Source organism: Felis catus, chromosome F2 (assembly GCF_018350175.1).
Source record: "Felis catus isolate Fca126 chromosome F2, F.catus_Fca126_mat1.0, whole genome shotgun sequence".
NCBI lineage: Eukaryota > Metazoa > Chordata > Mammalia > Carnivora > Felidae > Felis > Felis catus.
In genome coordinates, this window is record NC_058385.1 from 1,825,925 (window position 1) to 1,847,385 (window position 21,461).

The 21,461-nt window shown below is 44.1% G+C and overlaps 2 protein-coding genes across 2 annotated transcripts; one reads left to right on the forward strand and one right to left on the reverse strand.

Moving 5' to 3' along the window:
- Positions 1 to 2,559: 2,559 nt before the first annotated feature.
- Positions 2,560 to 12,940, reverse strand: EFCAB1 (EF-hand calcium binding domain 1). Its single transcript, XM_011291285.4, has 6 exons — positions 12,780 to 12,940; positions 7,597 to 7,755; positions 6,769 to 6,873; positions 5,952 to 6,103; positions 5,562 to 5,666; positions 2,560 to 2,668 (listed from the first exon to the last, which is right to left on the reverse strand). Exons 1-6 carry the CDS (start codon positions 12,835 to 12,837, stop codon positions 2,609 to 2,611), a joined length of 639 nt encoding a protein of 212 aa, XP_011289587.3. The 5' UTR covers positions 12,838 to 12,940; the 3' UTR covers positions 2,560 to 2,608.
- Positions 12,941 to 12,971: 31 nt separating this feature from the next.
- LOC109495881 lies at positions 12,972 to 17,948 on the forward strand. The gene is made up of 3 exons (XM_019822569.2): positions 12,972 to 13,345; positions 14,664 to 14,768; positions 17,240 to 17,948. The coding sequence occupies exons 1-3, from the start codon at positions 12,972 to 12,974 to the stop codon at positions 17,436 to 17,438; spliced, it is 678 nt and encodes a 225-aa protein (XP_019678128.2). The 3' UTR covers positions 17,439 to 17,948.
- The last annotated feature ends 3,513 nt before the right edge of the window (positions 17,949 to 21,461 follow it).

Below are 21,461 nucleotides of genomic sequence, written 5' to 3' on the forward strand. Positions count from 1 at the left end.
CAGTCGGTTAAGTGACCGACTTCAGCCAGGTCACGATCTTGCGGTCCGTGAGTTCGAGCCCCGCGTCAGGCTCTGGGCTGATGGCTCGGAGCCTGGAGCCTGTTTCCGATTCTGTGTCTCCCTCTCTCTCTGCCCCTCCCCCATTCATGATCTGTCTCTCTCTGTCCCAAAAATAAACGTTGAAAAAAAAAAAAAGTTCCACCGAAATTACTCGGGCGTTTCTAAAAAGGCCTTTTCGGGGGCGCCTGGGTGGCTTCGTCGGTCGGGCCTCCGACTTCGGCTCGGGTAGTGATCTCACACTCCGTGAGTTCGAGCCCCACGCCGGGCTCTGTGCGGACTGCTCGGAGCCCGCTTGGGATTCTCTGTCTCCCCCATCTCTCTGCCCCTCCCCTGCTCGTGCTCTGTCTCTGTCTCAAAAATAAATTAAAAAACATTTAAAAAAATAATAAAATTTTAAAAACGTTTTTCCAGTTTTAAATAATGTCAAGTAACGAAATAGGGTCATTCACACGGAAGTCACTTTTTATACAATCTACAGTACCAATTTCAGGTGCAGGTGTAGAAGAATAGTTCCCTAAATGATAACTCAAAACCATGGTCAATCATGGTCCACAACATCCGCGAAGACGTTAAAAGGAGGTGCACCCCAGAGAAGCGGACCGGGCAGCCCGGGCACCAGGCACGGCAGAAACCCCGAAGCCAGGCCCCTAACCCAACATTCGCTTTTACACACGTACCCCGAGTAAGCCCGCACTGATGCATGTGAAGAGATTCATTTACGAGGACAGTTCACTTTGGAAATTATTTGTAAAAAAAAAAAAAAAAAAAAAAAAAAAAAACCAACCAAGCAACCAAAAAAACGTGGGAACAACCAAAATGTCCGTGACAGGGGAGGAGCTTAATCAAGTCTGTTGGGATGGACCAGGTGGTCATGGCATGTCAGGCTGTAGGCAACTAGAAGTCGACCTGAGAAAATGCCATGAGCTGGAGGTCCATCAAAAAAGAGCTTAAAAAAGGGCATTTTCAACGTGATCATCTAAAAAAAATACATAGGTCTACTCTGGGCAAAAATATAGCTATACTTACAAATGCCTTCAGAAAGCCTGAAAGAATATACCAGAGTATTCATGAATATTTTATTTTTTAACTTCCTAAACTTCTGAAATGGTCTTCAGCGAACCTCTCTTACTTCATAATCAGAAAAACATAATTTTTAAAAAATCAAAGCACTGTGCGTTCCACTGTTTAGAGCTACTCAAGGCAGGAAAATGGTGTCGAGGTCCATCTATGTAAGAATCTAAAATTTTAAGAAAATACATAGGCGGTAAAATACCTTTTATTTCATGGAATCACTTATTCCATTTATTTGTATCAGTCCTTTTTTTTTTTTAACACAAGGTACTCTTTTGCTTAAACTTAATACGTATGTTAACGAAAGGGATTTGATGTCTCAAGTAGCCTCTGAGTGTTTATCTGTGGACGGAGGGGAAAGCTGCAGATCTGCACGCTCTCAGCTGCCTGCACGCATGTAAGAAAGGGGTGAACGGCAGCTGCCGGAACCTAAGCGGGCCCCATCTTTCTCACGTTGCGCCCAGTGCCTACAGGCACCTGCTGGACGGTAGGAGGCCGAGGAAGCAGCTTTGCCTTCGGGAGTTCACGGCTGGAAGGAGGAGATGCGACGCGCTCCCTGTTAAGGGGTGCGCGAGGGGATGCCAAAGGTGGGGGCATGACACTGAGGCGCACCCAGGCGGGGCGAGGGGGGCAAGGGATGGGGCTGAAGCGGAGAGGCAGAGGGATCCAGGGCAGAGGGGGGACTTTACAACCGGCCGCAACGCGTGAGGAGCCTCGGGGTGACCCCAGAGAGGGACCGAAAGCTGTGGCCGCATCACGCGTTACGTACAGAAACAGCCCTCTCTTCCTCCTCCGCTCACCAAGAGTCTGGATTTATCTTGCAGCACTTTGCACTTTTCCCTCCACGCTGTGGACTGCCTACCCGTTCTGTGCAGGCGACTGTCCGCACCGCTGTGCCAGACACAAATATGGGTTGCGGGGATCCCTGCCTTCAGATGCTTACTGTCTCCCAGGCTGTTCTGGCAAAGCCTCAAACGATAATAGGCATCGTGCTGAAGTAGGTCCCATGCCACTTGCAGCTCTCGGAGTGTCCCTCCATGCCTAGCGGAAAAGTGTCGAAATGCTAACTGCCGTTACCCTTTCCTTCTTTTGATGTGGTCTTGATTTACCGCTCCAAAGGAAATTCAGTGGCCTCACTGATTTTTCAGTGTATACCCGGCATCTTTCTGACATGACGAGTATTTGCCTCTGCATGATTATATAATCGATTTGTTTCACGAGACAGGTCAACGGCTAGTCTATGTGATAAGATATCTGGCAATGTTAAATTGCCAAACGCACACTCAGAATGGGGCTTCTTGTCTCCCATTTGTTCATTTGCATCTTCCACCAAGGTTGGATGACACCTGTTGGTGAGTCCCCTCCCCCGCCCCAAACACACGACTCGACATCATCTTTCTGAGCTAAGCAGGAGAAATAAACAATACGTATGCGCCTCCTTTTTTACTCACTCGAGACAACGCAGACATTTAGGTATTTATATATCATTGAATTCATTCGGATCTTTAAAAACTTGGGCTTCAAATTCCATCTCGCTCTGTAAAACAAAAGGGCTCAAATTAGCACAGACTTCCAAAAAGGTAAGGAAAGCAAAACGTTCTGTATGTCTCCTTCATGTTCGAAGAGCTACAAGATAACTGAAGAAGAGTGGGGACCAGGAACTTGTGACACTCGTGCACTTTCCACTCACGGGCAGGGACAGTGCTCTGTTCCAACATGACACTCGGTCTGGGGCCACAAAGATGAGCAAAGGGGCACGACGCAGCTCTCGAGGAGCCTCCAGCCTGGTGGCCAGGTGGCCACAAGCGGAGCTTAATTCATGGCGGGGACGGTGTCAGAGGGTGACTACATGGGGGCTCCGGAGTCCAGGAGCCTCGTGATGTCACAGCCAGGCTGCGGCCGGAGCCGAGCAGCTGCACTGAGAGCTGGGGTGGGGAAGGGATGTGGGCCAGCAGGACAAGAAACCAAGAGCCCTGCGCTTGGGACCTACTAACAAATAGGGTGTTGTGACCTCAGCAAGAGCAGTTTTAGGAACGGGCTGAAGAAACCGCGGTAGTGTGGGTCACAAATACAGACCGTTCTCTCACGACGTTTGACTGTAAGGAAGAAAGCCATTGGACAGGAAATAGAAGTACATGTGGGATTAAAGTCAGGTTCTTTCTTTCCTCCCTTCCTTCCTCTGCCTTTTCCTTTTTCCCTCCCTGTTTCCTTCCCTTCCCCTCCCCCGGCCCTTTCCCTTCCCTTCCCCCTTCCCTTCCCTTATCTCTCTCTCTCTCTCTCTCTCTCTCTCTCTCTCTCTCTCTCTCTGTCTCTCTCTCACCATTTTTCAGATTAGGCTAAATTTAAATTCTGAAGGGCAAAATTTTGTAGTGAGGTAAGAGGTTGAAGATGTAGGGTAAAGAGAAAGGCCAGTGATAAAGTACTTCCTGAGGAGATGGAAAGAGGCAGATCTAGAACTCACTATTGGGCACTCCTGAGATCCATCCATCCATCCATCCATCCATCCATCCTCTCAGCATTTACTAAGCACCTACTGTATACCATGTGCTACACATGGTATATGGGGAAATGTGGAAAAAAAAAAAAGACTAAGTTCCTGCCCTCAGGGAACTTCTATCCATGTTTCGAGACAGACAAGAAGTAAATGAGTAGATAAATACATTCTATATGGTGGTAAGAACTACAAAGCAAAAAGGGGCAGTGGAAGGGGGTGGAAGGGATGGAGTAGTTAAGAGGGTGGATGGCATCTGCTCAGAGACTGAGTGAAGTAAGCATCTGAGACATGCTGAGGTCTGGGCACAGGACACTCAGAAAGAAGCTACAGCAAGTGCAGAGGCACCTTCTGTAGGGAGAACAGGTAGGTGGCTGCTCCAGGGGCAGGAATCTTCCATTGGGAAGGTAGTAGGAGACCATGGTTTGGAGAGAGACATAGGGGCCACCGAACAGGCATCAGAACACACTGGGGATTTCAAGCAAGAGAAAGGCACGACAGCATTTGTGTTTTCAAATACACTGGATGTTACAGAGCATAGTTTGTGGGGGGCAACATCAGAAGCAAGAAAGCCAATGATACAGGCTGAGTGTCAGGGTGGCAGCTTGATTTAGGTTGGCAATCACACACACGTGGAGAGGTTATACTCAAGGCCATATTTTGTTCATTTTTAAGAGAGAGAGAGAGAGAGGCAGAGAGCAAGGGGGACAAAGGATCCGAAGTGGGCTCCACACTGACAGCAGTGAGCCTGATGCGGGGCTCAAACTCAAAAACCACAAGATCGTGACCTGAGCTGATGCCATGAACTGACCATGAAGGTGCCCCAAGGACGTATTTTGAAGTAGGAGCTGCTATAAGAGGGAAATTAAGGGTGACTTAGGTTTTTGACTGAAACTGAGTGTAGAGTCATGTCATTTACTGAGGTAGGGAAGATGGGAGAGAAGTGATTTTTAGAGGAAAACCAAGAGTTCATTGAGATTATCTACTGGACATGTTGAATAGGCAGCTGGATAAAACAACCAGAGATTGGGGAATATTTATATATCACGTCACTCCACCTGCTTAAAATCTTCCAATGAATCCTCATGAGCTTCAAGACAAAATCCAAGCTCTAAGCGCCATAGGACTTGGCTCTCCTATGCATGTCTAGCGTCAACATGAGTCTCATACCACACTGAGTGCTCTTCTAACACAGTCCTTCTTTCTGTCCCCTGTCTTCCCCTCCCATGCATATGTCTTGCTTAGACTGCTCTTCTCCATTTGGACCTTGCTAACTATTGTGGCCTTAAAACCCAGCTGAGCCTTCCTTGTGCCACCAGCCATTCACCAGTGATTCCATCCAGCTGGATTAGATGCCCCCGACCACCGCGGCACTCTCCGGCACATATCTCTACGGACTGGAGCACCAGGGCGCCCAGGGTACTCCGTAACTGGTGACTGACCTGGGGCAACTCGCCAAAACTCTCTGATGCTCATTTTCTTCATCTGTAAAATGAGGATGATAATACTACCTCCTTCATAGCATTGTTGGGGGGATTAAATGAGGTAATAAACATCGCCTGACATAGATGAAACACTTAACAAGTCAGCATTATTATAGTAATACTTATCACACTGTTGTGTAATTAGTTCCATGCTGGCTTTTCCTAGGAAAATATTAGCCCTTGAGTGCAGACATGGAACCTTTCATCTGTGTTTCTGGAGTACATTATGCTGCAATAATTGTTTCTTACCTGAATGAATGAGTTAATGAATGGCAAAAATGGCATTAGGCTAAAACGGTACTATGAGATGAACCAGCAGGTGGGCTTTCCCTACTTAGAAGCTATTCCTCGTGGGTGAATATAATTCATCTGATCCTTCACTCACCAAACCTACAAGTCCTGGGTTGTTGACTCTCCGTTATGTATTGGTCACTGTTCAGTGAAAGCGATATTACCTTTGGATCAGGTAGACATGGTCCGAAAGCTTCTAGGAGAAGGGTCTCTTCCCTCACAGCCTGTTCATAATCTGAGAAAGACAGCTTCCCATCATGATCATGGTCCTGGGGGGTGACCAGCCACACATCAGTCGACATGAAAAATGCTTATTGCAAACACAGACTGTCTTTTGTTGGTCAAGTATTGACAGGAGAAAGGTGATGGGAAAATGAGAGACTAAATAATGAAATTGAAAAGAACTTTCAATATTATAGTAAAAAAGAGCAACAATGTAAGTGTTTCATTTTACCAAGCAGGAAACTGACAGTTACTATAATTTGAGTTCTAGTGCCTTACCCCATATCTGGCCTGTAAATTTCAATATAAAATCCTAAATTTCCCACATTTACCATTTTTTTAAGAGTTATTTCAACCAAATCTTTAATTCCTTCATCAGGGTCTTCTTCAGACGGCTGTTTGAGAAGGCTGTTCTTTAACATATGGAACATCTCCTCCTTTGAAATGAATCCATCACCATTCAAATCAAACACCTCAAAGCAATCTTTTAAAAAAAACAACCAGTTATGAATCTGATACTCTAAGGGAAAATGTGCTCTTACACAGTTGTCAAGGCCAACATCTGTATTGTGGATGTTCATGTCAACCCCGCAGGCTGTAGGGCAATCTACTTTCCACAGTAAATGCTTCATGGACGCTTGCTGCATATAGTGAACGACCCTTAGAAAATGAGTCCTTACACTCATTCGGCTGTGAACAAGCCAAGGAACAAGGACCTGAGCTCTTGGAAAAACTGACTGAAATATGATCCTTAAGCAGAGTTCATCAGCATGAATTAAGAATGAACTAAGAATCAGAAGACTTGAACCAACGTTCACTACTTCTGTGGTTAACAGCTCAGGTAAATACGTAAAATACTTAACACCTTGACACATAACTGCATACGCACACAGTCAGCATGGATAGTATATGCTTATGCAGGTTTGCTCGGCATGAACGACTCCCCAGGACCTCTTGGTTTTCCTTTTTATTAATTTTTTTCAACCTTTATCACTGACTTAAACTCACTCTGTGAAAGAGGCTACGGGGGATTCAAACTAACCGACCAAAAGACAGACCTTTTCACTGGCAGGTTTGGAAGACGGGAGGTAAGTTCTTTAGATGTGTTAATCCTAATGTCCAAAGCAATAGAATAACCTGAAATCTTACATTTCATTTTTTCTTCCAGAGTTCCTCGAAGAAATACTGATAATCCAGAAATCCACTCTGATACGTTTACACAGCCGTCGTTGTCCTTATCAAAACCTCGGAATACTGAGAGAGGAGACAAGTACAACATTACACGTGTGCTGCGTTTTTTTTTCTCAGAAGTACGTTTACACTGGTGCCACTCACTTCTAAAATTTAGACAGAATTTCAGGATTAGATGGTCCAACGTTCTCACTCGACAAAGGGGAGAACTAAGACATAACATTGGGAACTCTTTTATTTACACCTTGACACTTTCCCTTCGTATTTTGTGGGAACAAAGCAAATTCTGAGCATCTAAATATATTAATCAATAATTATTAACATATGAATATACTAGTAATTAAACATGCTGATATATTAGCATAAAATACATTATTTTATATTTTTCTTACTCAAGAAAAGAAATGCTATTACATGATACAGAAGACTATCACTTAATTTTTGTTGAAATACTTTTGATGATGTAAAGTTTGTATGTCCTTTTAAAACTATTATTTTCATCATTATGTTTACTAAGTAGAAATAGAACTATTTGGGGCTTTCAGATATAAAGTAAGGAAAACCTAATTATTCAAGCTAGACTTTTTTTAAATACACAGAATACAGAGGGTAGAATCTCCTTCCCTATGATCCTCCCCTATGCATACAAATTAATTTTTTATATTCAAGTGAAATTGGGAATTCAGAACACTAAGCTTCCTACCAAGGAATATGTCCAAACTCCAAACTTTTTTTTTTTTCCAGTTATGGCTAGATGTAGTCCATTTGAATATTGTGTCTTCTTACCTCTGTCCATAATCATGTCATCTGTCATTCCAAATGTCATGTGTAAGATGTTTCGAAATGCATTACGATCTAGTCCAGTGACCATACCTTGCCGCTCTGTTACATCTCCCACCAGGTTATAAAAAAGATTTATAAGACATTGCACTTCAAATTTATTAACTGTGAAAAAGTAAAATTAAAATGTAACAAAAATGCATTTTAATCTTTAATTTCTAACTTAAACTTTACATTAATGAGTTTATAAACAACATCAAGGCCATCAAATACTCAGTTTTCAACAGACGACTATTCTGTTATAAGATTCATGACACTTAAATTAATAGTGGGTGACCACTACAGAGGATTCCCCATTAAAATAAGAGAAACAGACTTCCCACCGAATAGGACTTGAATATTAAACAGATGTACACTCAGTCACGTTTAGGAAGAAAAGAATATTAGCCAAGTTACCTGAAGAACGATTGTGGGGTTGGATCCTGAACTTTAAAGGCAGTAGAGGTGCAATTGAAAGCAAGGTAATGTTTAAGAATGGTCACTTTCCCCCAGCATTTTGATTATACACATTTATGGAATCACTTAACTTTTCCCTGGGAATAGATACCAGACTCCTGAACACCAGGCAATAATTTTCACTTCCCATCAGCTTTGGTGAAATCATTAAGCCAGATTTTGGACATCAGAATCACCTATTTTCCAATTCAGAAGCATTTAACCATCTTCTAGCACCCATCATGGTCCTTGTTATATGTGAAAATCAACACACAAGGATTCAGTAGTATCGTGGCGGAAGGGGAATTTTTATTTAAAATAGATACACAGACATGTACACTGGCCCAGGCACATAATTGCATGAAGGGTGTTTATAAACCCTGAGCTAATTATTTGTGTTCCAATTCTCATTTGACGTATGTAGGTAGAAGTGATTACCTGGCATTAAGAACATAAAAGGGAGTTTAAATATGAAGTATAGGTGGGGGAGGAGAAAGATTTTATGTCAGAACAAAACAAAATTATAACTTGTTTTAAAAATCAAGGATGAAACCTGTGTGAATATAAAGGAAGACAGTAGGTAGGATTGGAGAAATCACGCCTCATCCTACAAGTCAAGACAGGATTGAATGTGATTATCCGGTTTTGGGTACCACAATTTAGGAGGAACATTGAATATTAGGGAAAATTAAAGATTTGGTAAAAAAAAAAAGTGATTAAATAGGGGGCGCCTGGGTGGCTTAGTCGGCTAAGGGTCCAGCTTCAGCTCAGGTCATGATCCCGTGCTCCGTGAGTTCGAGCCCCTCATCGGGCTCTGTGCTGACAGCTCAGCGCCTGGAGCCTGCTTCAGATTCTGTGTCTCCCTCTCTGCCTCTCCCCTGCTCACGTTCTGTTCTCCTCTGTCCCTCAAAAATGAATAAATGTTAAAATAAATTTCTTTTAAAATGGGTTAAGTAGTAGAAAACAATATAATGGTTATAATTTTAAAAAGAGCTATTATGGGGCATCTGGGTGACTTAGTCAGTTAAGCGTTTGACTCGTGATTTAGGCTCAGGTCATGATCTCATGGTTTGTGAGTGTGAGCCCTGTGTGCGCCTCTATGCTGAGAGCGCGAGCCTGCTTGCGATTCTCACTCTCTCTTTCCCTCTTCCTGCCCCTCCCTCGCTCTCTCTCTCTCTCTCTCTCTCAAAATACATAAATAAATTTAAGAAAAAGAGAGCAGTTAGTTGCTATAGAAAATAGCATACCAGTTCTTCAAAAAAACATTAAACATAGATATTAAACTAGGTCACCCAGTGACTCCACTGCTGGGTATATGCTTAAAAGAACTGAAAGCAAGCACTCAGGTGCTTGTACATCAATGTTCATAACAATGTAATTCACAAGAGCCAAAAGGTGAAGGCAAACCAAGTGACCATCGAGGGATAAATGGATAAATAAAATGGAGCGTATGCATATAATGGAATATTATTCAGTCTTGAAAAGGAAGTAAATTTTGACACAGGCTACAACGTGGATGAAACTTGATGACGTTCTGCTGAGTGAGAGAAGTCCGATACAAAAGGACAAATATTGTATTATTTCACTCATATGATGCACCTAGAGTGGTGCAATTCAGATATGGAGAGTAGCATGGTGGCTGCCAGGGGCTGGTGGAAGGGGAAATGAGGAGAGACAGTTTAGTGGGTACAGTTTCAGCTGAGAAAGATGAAAAAGTTCTGGAGATGGATGGTGGTAATGGCTGCACAATGATGTGAATGCATTTCATGCCACAGAATCGTACACTTAAAATGGTAAATTTGATGTTACATATATTCAACCACACACACACACACACACACACACACACACACACACACACCTCTAAAAATAAAGGAACTGTTAGTAGCTGAAGAAGAAAAGCCTGCATAGGGGCGCCTGGGTGACTCAGTCGGTTGGTTAAGTGTCCCACCTCGGTTCAGGTCATGATCTCAGGGTTGGTGGGTTTGAGCCCCGCATCAGGCTCTGTGCTGACAGCTCAGAGCCTGGAACTTGCTTTGTATTCTGTGTCTCCCTCTCTCTCTGCCCCTTCCCCACTCAAGCTCTGTCTCTCTGTCAAAAACAAATAAACGTGAAAAAAAAAGGAAAAGCCTGCACGAAGAATGATATTCATGTATATGAAATGTTAGTAGAGTGGATGTTGATTAGCCATTTTTCCATTTATGCCTGAAATAAAAATCAAAGAATATTACCTTAATTTATTACCCAAAAGATCCAAGATTGGCCATAAGAAAGTCTTTCTTGCTGCACTGTTTCTTAAATTCTAGAATGGAATACTAAATGAAACCAAGGGAAATTCAAGAATTGATTTTCATCTCTTTGGATTGGCCTACATGTGCTCTGCACATCATATTTGTAGAATGGGAGGTTAGCTGGGCAATCACTTAAGATATTTTTTTTCTCTGATTCTGCAGAATTTTTCCATTTCACCCTGGTAGGATTATCATCTGGCAAGTAAAAGAAAATCTGACTTTAGGGGAAAGGTTCTCTGCTTCAAACAATGTTTTAATGATAACGTCCATGACTTGTAACTATCTGTATAGAATTGAACTAGTCATCATCTAGGTTTTTCAGGCCCACTTTAAAAATTTTATGTAAGGACAAAAGGAAAAAGAGTTGGCTGTTTTACCTGCCAGGTTTTCACTTGCCTTTTAATACATCCACCTTTTGACTGTTCACAGTACACTGTAAACTTACTGAACAGGGAAGAAATCAAATTCAGCATTGTGGATAGCAGTCACTGCATTGTTTATTCACAATGTTCACTGGATGTTTTAACATGTTTTTTTTTTTTTCCCCTTCAAATGGAATTATTTTGAGAAAAACAACAACAGGACAAAACTCTCACCAGATTATAATAACGATAATAATCCCTTACGTTATAGGATGGCTTTTTTACTAAGAAGCTTCAGATGTTTATACACACCCTAACTTTTAGCTACAGTGACGCTCCACTAAAGGGAGCTGTATTTAGATACTAAGTACAACTAGAAGACACCAGATCCTAAATCTCTAGGACTACATTACACCTTTTTGTTCCTCCTTTGCACAATGGGGGTGGTCCTGGGATTACGGCTTCTCCTATTTTCTCAAGTGGCCATTAGTTTTGCAATCAGCAAAACAATTTGTAAGCTTGTGCATCAGACGTATCTTTCTCATTGCAAACCATCTCCTAGCTTCCGTGCCTCCTCGCCCAAGTACAGTTCTGGATACAATTCTAAAGTTGCCTGTGAAACTCTAGGACCGTGTTTTGGAATGTGTGATTGGAGCAGACCTCTTCAACAAGTGCTCATTTTGTCACCTGCGGTCTCCTTTACCTGGCAACCCCAGCAGCAACTGCAAAGTCTAAGTCTGGAGCCGGGAGCAGGTTCTTGACTGTGTGTTTAGCTTTATAGAGCTCTTTGGTTTCCAGACACGCTTCCTTGCTCTGAGGTACAGGTTTTTGTGACACTCAACTCATCTTTCCTATGGATGTTCAGCTATCGATAACCGTTTTTCCCTGATGGATTTCCTGGTAAGTTTCCAGAACTTGGATCCCGCCAGTTTACTCGCTCTAAAAAGAGCTAGGTGGGAATGCAAACTGGTGCAGCCTCTCTGGAAAACAGTGTGGATCTTCCTCAAAAAGTTAAAAACAGATCTACCCTATGACCCGGCAATAGCACTGCTAGGAATTTACCCAAGGGATACAGGAGTGCTGATGCATAGGGGCACTTGTACCCCAATATTTATAGCAGCACTTTCAACAATAGCCAATTATGGAAAGAGCCTAAATGTCTATCAACTGATGAATGGATAAAGAAGTTGTGGCTTATATACACAATGGAATACTAGTTGGCAACAAGGAAGAATGAAATCCGGCCATTTGCAACAACATGGATGGAACTGGGGGGTATTATGCTAAGTGAAATAAGTCAGGCAGAGAAAGACAGATACCATATGTTTTCACTCATGTGGATCTGAGAAACTTAACAGAAGACCATGGGGGGAGGGGAAGGGGAAAAAAAGAGTTAGAGAGGGAGGGAGCCAAACCATAAGAGACTCTTAAAAACTGAGAATAAACTGAGAGTTGAAGGGGGGTGGAGGGAGGGGAAAGTGGGGGGTGGAGGGAGGGGAAAGTGGGGGTGGGCTCTGAGGAGGGCACCTGTTGGGATGAGCACTGGGTGTTGTCTGGAAACCAACTGGACAATAAATTTCATATTATAAAAGATAAATAAAAAATGCAAAGAGCTAGAAAGCAGGTGCATGCTGGCTGCTCTAGTTTTCTTGAACCTGATGGGTTTCAGTACCTATTTTATACATGTGTCTGAGGCGAAAAGCACACGTGTCCTGCCAGTATATACGTAACAGTTCTACAATGGACAGGCAAGTTCAGAAGAGAGTTTGGGAAGCAAGTGAGTGCCTGCACGGGGGTGTAGTGCCAGACGCCCGGATACCTGCGTACTGGTCCTTAAGGTCATGGGCAAGCGTGGGTAGGCGGCTCGAGGTAGCCCCGGGGATTCCCTTCCAGACTTCTCCTGAGGGCACGGAAAGTGGGGCTCCACGGGCATTCAGACTGGAGCCCGAAAGCGGGCCGAACCGCGGACACTAGTGCCGGGCTGGACCTGCGCCCTGGCCAGGAGCTCTGCTCGCCCAGCACTCGCTCCATTCTTACTTACAGTGCTTGCAATTTTTAGTTAAGGTGTCCGTCAGCTTCTGCAGCTTCTTGCGGTTCATGCCGGGCGCTCGGGAATGGGGCCGCGGCGGCTGTCGGGGGGCGCGAGGTGCCCGAGCCCCGGGGCAGCTGGGCCGGCTCGCCCCCGCCGGGCGCGCGCGCGCGCTCGCGCGCGGCCCTAACACACGCCGTGGCCATGGCAACGCCCGGGCCGGCTGCCGATTGGCTCCCGGCGCGCGCGGGGTGCGTGCGCGGCCCCAACGCGCACCGTGGCCATGGCAACGGCCGGACGCCGCCTGTTGGCCCCAGGGCTGGGCGCGTTGGCCCCTCCCGGGCCCCGGCCGGGGCAGTTGGAGGGTCTGCTGTTTGCCGGCGTCGGAGTTTTAGCCCTGTCGCTGTCCTTTGGGCCCACAGCCCCTTGGAGGGACTGCACTGCGAGTCCCCAAGGTCTGAAAGTATGCTGTGCACGCGGCCAGAAGGGGTGTTCGGGATGGGGCGCGTGGCACCAAGCGAGGCTTCAGATCTTCGGGGAGATCTGGGGGAGCTGGGAGGAGCCTCAGGAATTAGCAGGTGTGTTAGCCCGACGAGCGTTTTCGGGGTGTAGGACGGTGAGGAGCCTGCCCTTAAAGCTGAGCCACTCTTTTTGGTTGTCAGTCTTTCTGCTGTGATGCCCGGAGGGAGCCTGGAACAAGGTAGCTTCACAATTTTGGTAATGTTGCTGGGAGCAAAAGTAGTTCGGAATAGTTCTCCCACCCTCCTTCATTCTTGGAGGTGGGGGTGGAGGCTGTCGGTGGAATCTGGAAAAAGCCTCGGGCAACGTTTCAGCTAGTGAAAGAGGCAGCCTCCCAAACAGACAGGTTGACAACTGCCACTTGGCTGTGGGGTAAAACCCAACCTTGCGTTTCTGAAAAATATCCCAGTAAAATCGGTCCTTTACTTATTTGAAAGACAGGTTCTGTGTCCTTTAATGTGGGAGGATTTTCTGCTCTTAATCACAGATGGGACACCCTCTTGGAATTAAGACAGCAATAAAATGGGTTAGCTCAGCCAGGAGCACAAAACCTACAGTATTCTCCAGTCTGTCTCCTGGTTTTACAGCAGAGGGGAAAATGCCTTTGAAAACAAATTATTTCATAGTATACATAATGTCATTGTCGGGCTGAAAGCGGAAAAATTCTGCCAACCATGAGTAACAATCCAGAATGAAATGGTTCCAGGGTTGAAGTCTCTGATTTCCTCTCCTTGTTTCATTTGTTTATCAAATGAAGAACTGGGAGGCTGTTTAAAACCAGAGTCAAGGGTGCTTGGTGAAGGCAGGGACTGGGTTATCTTAAAGAAAGTTCTCTGAGAACAGTTAACCAATATGAAATGATAGTAATTATGAGTTTGCAACAGTTCTCTGGTTAAATAGCATTCCTATATGTCCTCTTGTCTAGCAGCTGTGACACTTTTTTTTTTTTAAGTTTATTTATTTTGGAACAGGGGAAGGGCAGAGAGAGGGAGAGAGAGAATCCCAAGCAGGTTCTGCTCTGTCAGCACAGAGCCTGACGCACGGCTTGATTCCATGAACTGTGAGCTCATGACCTGAGCTGAAATCAAGAGGTGGTCGCTTGACCGACTGAGCCGCCCGGGTGCCCCCAGCTGTGACGCTTCTGATCAGATTGTAGAGAACAGATGGAGAGGACTGGACGTATTCTAAGTACACTTACCTGTGAAACACTTGTGGCTTTTGTTAGATGACAGCATTGTAGCAAATATTTCATTTATAGAGATCATTGCAGTATTCATTTTAAAAGACAAGGGTCAGTAGGGATGAAGGGAATCCGTGGGCCCCACCTGTGTTGTGTTGGTAGGTCTATTAACAACTACCTGTGGGTGTTCTGATCAGACTCCCTGCTGGCACATCTTGGGAGCCGGCCGCCATCAGTGGGGAGAACGTTGATGGGCATGTCCAGATGTGTTTCTGCAGACATCGTACACTGAGAGCTTGTTGGTGAGCATCTACGGTTGAGCTAATCGCTTCTTTCTTCACAAGCTTCAGGCTTAGGACCATCTTCCCTTAAGGCCGAAAGTCTGGTGTAAGGACAATACCGCAGGAGGTTGAGATTAAAAGAGCCCAATCTGTTCTGCCAGGCAAAAAGTTTTTAACCTGCGAAGAAACCTTTGTGAGGCACTCTTCTCCCGTATGTCCCCCTCCCCAAGTTCTTTCATCCATGCTGTTCTTTTAGTGAAAAATTTCCCACGGCATTATTATGTGAAACTTCTCTAAGACAGTGGGCAGGGTATTTGTTAGGAGAGTGTTTTGTCAGCATATGGGAAATCTTCAGTGCGTTCATTACGTTCTTGTGACGTTTTTGAATGTAATCTAATCTTTTTAGACTTTAGGAACAAGCTGTAGGCCTGATAAGACTCAGTTAATCACATGTCAAAGCAAATTGAAATTCCAATTTGTAGTTTTTAGTTGCTTGTGTTGAGTAGACACAGGATCACTTTCCCCCTTATGGCCTTTTTCAGAGTAAGGCAATTAAACCTGAACGGTTACTTCATATCAAGTCGATCAATAATAGAATAATAAAAAAAACTGCATTTAATCTGTGCACACATTTTTCCGCACGTGACAAGATCACAGAACTTTCCAAAATTCGACTTTGAGATGGATGCTTTTGTAAATAAAAAAGTACATTACAGTGACTATCAATGCTGTAAATGTTTCCTTTAATTTTGTGTGCAAAACAGTCTTCCCTTTGACTCACAATTAATTGGAACTTTGCCATGATAAATAACCTGAACCTTGAATTGATGAAAGCCTTTTACTTCACGTGGACCTTTTATGATGAAGGCTTTTGGAAGCTGTTCAGGAAACGACATCATAGAATTGATTTCCAAATAAATTACAAATCTATTATGAAATTACCTTAATGTAAGAAAAATATAAAGGTCAGTTATCTACATAATTCAAATTCAATTTTACCCATTTCATTATGTAGAGAGAATGATGAGAAATTCAGAGGTGACTTTAACCAAGTGTTTGGGTGGTTGAATCTCCACTGCTGTCTCCTGCCACTTTGTCTTTACTGCTATGATCTGTGACCAGCTGCCTTGAATACCTCCAACCACCCAGCTCTCTGCCCCAGGATTTCTGCACATTCCTCACCCATCTCCAAAGGCAACTCCCTTCAAAGAGCTTTTGACTTCACTGTGTAAAGTGAATCCCTCTCTACCCCAGGACCATTCTCTGCCCCGGGACCATTTTCTTTCTAGCACTTGCTACAGTGAGTGATCACTTTGCTTCTCTGATCTCTCCTCCCCACTAGACTGTAAATGACATAATCTCTCTCTCTTCCTATACTCATGTCTATTTTTGTCTCTGGATTTCTAGATCTATCATCTTTCTGTCTATATCTCTGCAGCTTGGCCACACAGTCCATGTTATGTTGTCTGTATTAAGGGAGGGGGTGTGAGAATTTGCGTGAGTGGGGAATGAACCCTGAGTTTCCCCACAACACCCCATCAAGAAGAGCCCCTTTGAAGGGATAGCGGGGCCTTTAAAGAGGGCTACGTAGTAAAGAAAACTTTTCCCAAAATACATTTGTATTCACTGGTGTTAACACATTTCTAGCTAGCATTTTTTAAAAACACACAGTCAAGTGACTTGTGGGTAATGCAAATGCCTAAGGTGTACTAAGGATAGGATTCTTATCTTCTTCTATGACGTTGTAAATTAGATGTGGCACATGATAAGTAATTGCAACAGCAATAATGTCATCAGGTTGAATAAGGAAGCTGTTTCTCTACACCCGGTAGAGCCGACCAAGAAATCCCAAGGGACCTGCCATGCTCCTTACTGAGTGCTGGGTCGTGGGTGCCCAGAGCTAGGTCATGGTGGCTGTGCTATTTACAACAGCACAACAAGGACAGTAGATACTCCTTCCCAGGGGATCCTAGAGTGCCAGGTACCATCCTGGAACAAATCACGGCCCCCTGCAGCTGTCATACACCTCCCATGCAGAAAAGGGCCACGCTTATTTTCCCAGACCACACCCGGCACTGCCTGGCCCTGTGAGCCAGTGCCGACCACAAAATGACCGGAACCAGTCCAAATATTTGAGACCACATTCTCTACCTCTGTTGCTCTTGATCACTCCGGGAGAGAAGGAAGCTCCCAGAATTGCCTATCTCTAAACAATCTTACCCCCATCACACTCTCTTTCTTAGCCTAGATCTCTCTAACCCCTCTGACCCGTGCTCAACAAATTTCTTCTTGACTGTGAACATTCATCTTACACAACCCGTTGATCGGTACACAGAGCCTTTTCTCCTCGGAAGCCTGCTTCTTTTGTAGACACCCCACAGAACAGGCTGCCCATGGTCTCATGTCCACTTGCTCACAGCCGGAAGGAAGCCAGTCCCGTTGACCCACATCATCTCTTCCTTACTGGATTGCTCTTTCCTTTCTCTTCATAGGCCTTTTCAGAAAGTGCGGGCTGTGCCCCCTTCCTCGCTGTGCACCTCCTGCCTCATCCATTGGCTCTCCCATCCATTGGCTGTCCCAACCAGCCCCTGCATTAGCCTGCTGTCTTCCATTGCGAGCTTCTCAAAGCCATCCACACGGCTGCCAGGAGGATTTGCACTGATCCAACTGTGTCTTCCTTCTGCTCCATGACTTCTCAGGTCCTATAAGAAGACCATGTCCACACCCAAATAGTACAGTTTCCACAGGTCTCCAAGATCTGGTCTCTGCTTTCTATGTAAGCCTTTTCTCTGACCAATCCCTATGTATTTAATGTCTGGAGCTGTAGCCGCCATCTTATACCATGAGGTTCACTGGAAGCTTGGGGCCACTCAGAGTGGAAGGGCAAACTAGAAGGGGCTGTGTCTCTTAATGCTGCAGGCACTCCTGAACAGGAATGTACAATAAGATTTTGTCTCATTTATCCCATTTATATTTGGGGGTTTGCAATTACTTTCAGTCATACCTAATCCTACAAACATAGGCTTTAAAATAATAAAGTTGGACTTCTTTTCATCTAAAGATTCTTCTGGCTTTGAGATTCTTAAAGACAAAAATAAAATTTGATTTCCACCTATTTCCACAGATTCTTCACTACGCCGAACCTTATGAAAATGTCAGCAGTTGCACACTTTGATCTATAAAACACTGACCCCATATCAATCTAACGTGTCATGGTATCTTTGTATGTTCGTTCAAGATTTCAAATCATCCAAGCAAAAGCAAGATTTCCTCTGCAACATCAAAGTGGCTACCTCATCTTTTCATCATTCAAATTCCCTGCGATCCCCATTCTAGATTTGTAGTATGCTACAGGAAGGAATTTGGAATAGTTTTCTTTTAACTTGTCTCCCATATTGGTGGGGAATATACCCAACGGCTGACCTGGGACAGGTTGTACCTGGAGGAGCCCTGCTCTATTCTCACTGCTTGGGGATGACAGAGAAGACTGTGGTGAGGTATTTTCTGGCTTTTCATTGAAATTTATAGTTTACTGGGCAATCCAGCCACTCCTAACACACTTTGTTTAGCACTTGAGAATTGCGACTATGTTTAAAGAAAACCCTTCCTGCTCTGATCTAATCTTTAATGGGGTTACATTTAGGAACATCAAAAGGGCATTGCCTTTGTAGTAGTAGAAACAAAAGCAAATCAAGAAAGGCAATTTCACACTCAAAATTGTAGAAAGGAGGTGGCCACCATTATTATCTTTATATTTGTGGATGTTGTTTCATTCTGCTTTAGAGAGGAGGACTTTTTTTTTTTTTTTTTTTTTTAATGATACAAATTCCAGGAAGTTCATTTGGGTCAGTTTCCACGTGGCATACTTGTGTATTTATTCATTCATTTAATCAATATTTTGGGTTCCCGCTATATACCAAGTGCGTCACATCAGGTACTCATGAATTATGCCCAGTTCCTGCCTGCTAGGCTCTGACCATCCGTGGTGTAAAGTCACTTGGTAAAATGGTATATGTGCTAGTCTGGGAAGAATGTACCCTGAGCTGTGTGCTTCCGCAAAGAAACTCATTCCCTGGAACCTGCTAGTTCAGGCAACGCTCCCTAAAATCTCGCGTTAGGGAGGGCTCAATTTGTTCACTCATCCAAACGTGATGATGAGATACGACCTGTATTGTTAGGAAAGCAGGGGCTGTCTACAGAAGTGAGTAGCACAGAGAGTCAGCGGGTCCTAGCCATCCTTTCCAGAGATGCTCTGGTAGGAGGTCACAGTTAATCTGGCAGGGAGCAAGCCTGGGGCACAATGCATCTACCCTTGTTGCTCTGTCCCATCGTCTTAAAGGCAAAGAGTAATGGTCTGCATTTGGAGAAGATGACTGAAGAGGGGTGTATACCTTCATGCTATGCACTCGCTCATTCGTTCATTCCGTTGGTCAGTCAACAGCCACGTATGAAGCCCTCACCATGAACCGAGCATTAGCTGGGACATGGAGATTCAAGATGAAGGCACCCGCCACTGAGTGAGAAGACAGCTGCTGCTGAAATAATTGAAAACATAGGTAACAACAAGCTGTGCAACGTCTTGTGAAGGAAAAATGCAAGCAGTTCTGGATGCTGCTGAGAGGCCATGGTTACTTTTTATTAAAATCACCCGACAGGAAGAACAGTGACCAAAATATAGCCACCATCAGTCTAGCGCTCTGGGACCCAGATAGATTTGAGTCCGATGTCTGCCCTGTTATTAACTAGTGTGGGATTCTGGCACCTTCCAGAGCTTTCCACACTCCTTTGCCGCACTGGACAACGAGCACACAAATGGCGCCCACCTCGTAGGGCATCCAGGGAGGCAAACTGCGATGATGACTTTGGAGCAACTAGCTTGCTATCAGGCACCCAGTAGGCTGCACTCAGTGCCCCTTAGTTAGCTGCTATCATTGTCCGTGGTAGTGGGCTCTCTGTGGGGACAGGGTTACGGTCCCCAGGATTCACATCTCAATCCCAGGACTGGGAATACGCTACCTCAGATGTCAAGAGGGGCATTGCGGATGTCATTAACGTTACTAATCTGCTGACCTTAAAACACAGAGCTTCTCCTGGATTACCAGGTAGGCCCGATGTAATCACAGGAGCCCTGAGAAGCAGAAGAGGACATGGAAGGGGAAGGCAGAGAGAGTCAAAGCACAGGAAGCCACGAGCCATTGTTGGCTTGAAGAAGGAGCGGGATACATGTCAGGGAAATGAGAACCCAAAGCCCTACACCATGAGGAAATTAATACTGCCAACAGCCCGACTGAGCCTGGAAGTAGGTTTCCCCCCAGAGCCTCCAGATGGCTGACAACTTTCATTCTGACCTGCGAGACCTGGAACAGAGAACCAGTGGAGCCTGCCAGAACTTTGTGTTCTTGTTTTAAGCTACTAAGTTTGTGGTAATTTATAACATAGCAATAGAAAATAAGTACACCATCATTTTCAAGTTAAAAAAAAAACAACGTTAGCAGGCGTTGTAATAATAAAATAATAAACATTCAGATCCTAAAGAGCTATTGAAAAGTTTTATTGAGATGAAATTTACATAAAATAAAGATCACCAAGTTTAAGTATAGAATTTGGTGAATTTTGAAATGGATGGATTCATGTGACCCTCTACAATAACCATGCTATAGAATAGAATGTTCTGTTACCCCACAGAGTCCTCCCTGCGCCTTGGCAGTCAGTTACTTCCCTACCACACTGTCAGACGCCATTCTCCATATTGTCCCTTTGCTTTCCCCTCTATGCCATATAAATGGCATCAGTTTCATACCTGGCTTCTTTCACGTAGCATAAATGCTTTTAACAAAAAAATTAACATTTATTTATTTTTGAGAAAGAGAGAGAGAGAGACAGCGTGAGCAGGGGAGGAGCAGAGAGAGAGGGACACACAGAATCCAAAGCAGGCTCCAGGCTCCAAGCTCCCAGCTCCTAGCTGTCAGCCCAGAGCCGGATGCAGGGCTCGAACTCACAGACGGCGAGATCACAACCTGAGCTGAAGTCGGAAGCTTAACCGACTGAGCCACCCAGGCACCCCCTAGTATGTCTTTTTAATAATGAGTTGTACGTGTTCTTTTTTCTTTTTAAATTGAGTAAAGTGTTCTTTCTACATTATGGATGGAATACCTTTATCAGATACCAGCCAATTTGTTTTCTTTTATTCTCTTACTGGTGGCTTTTGAGAAACAAAGTTTTTAAATTTTGATGAAATCCAATTTATCAAATTTTAATTTTATGGTTTCTGCTTTTTGTGTTCTATCTAAAAAGATTTGCCTACTACAAATCCACAAAGATTTTTTTTTCCTGTACTTTTTTATGTGGTTTATGGTTTGTTTCTTACACTTAGATCTCTGGTCCCATCAGTTAATTTTTGCGTATCCGTGAGCTAAAGATTAACGTTCACTATTTTTCATATGGCTATCCAATTTGTATAGAAGACTATCCATTTTCTATTGAATTACCTTGGCATTTTTTTGAAATGGTTACATAAGTGTGGGTTACTTTTGAACTCTCTAGTCTGTTCCATTCATCACTATGTCTATCCTTATGCCAATATCATACTGTGTTGATTTCTGTAGTTTTGTAGTGAGTCTTCAAGGCAGGAAGTGCAAGTTCTTTAATGTTGTTCTTTTTCAAAATGGTTTCGATTAACTAGCATCCTTTCCATTTCATGTTGATTTGAGAATC

Coding starts and splice junctions, on each gene's coding strand:
- EFCAB1 (XM_011291285.4), bottom strand. CDS start 12,837: ATGAACCGCAAGAAGCTGCAGAAGCTGACGGACACCTTAACTAAAAAT. Junction 6,874..7,596: donor TGACATGATTATGGACAGAG/GTAAGAAGACAC, acceptor CTCCTCTCTCAG/TATTCCGAGGTTTTGATAAG. Junction 5,667..5,951: donor AAATAACTCTTAAAAAAATG/GTAAATGTGGGA, acceptor GTCACCCCCCAG/GACCATGATCATGATGGGAA.
- LOC109495881 (XM_019822569.2), top strand. CDS start 12,972: ATGGCAACGCCCGGGCCGGCTGCCGATTGGCTCCCGGCGCGCGCGGGG. Junction 13,346..14,663: donor GGAGCCTCAGGAATTAGCAG/GTGTGTTAGCCC, acceptor TGTTCTGATCAG/ACTCCCTGCTGGCACATCTT. Junction 14,769..17,239: donor CGTACACTGAGAGCTTGTTG/GTGAGCATCTAC, acceptor TTCTCTTCATAG/GCCTTTTCAGAAAGTGCGGG.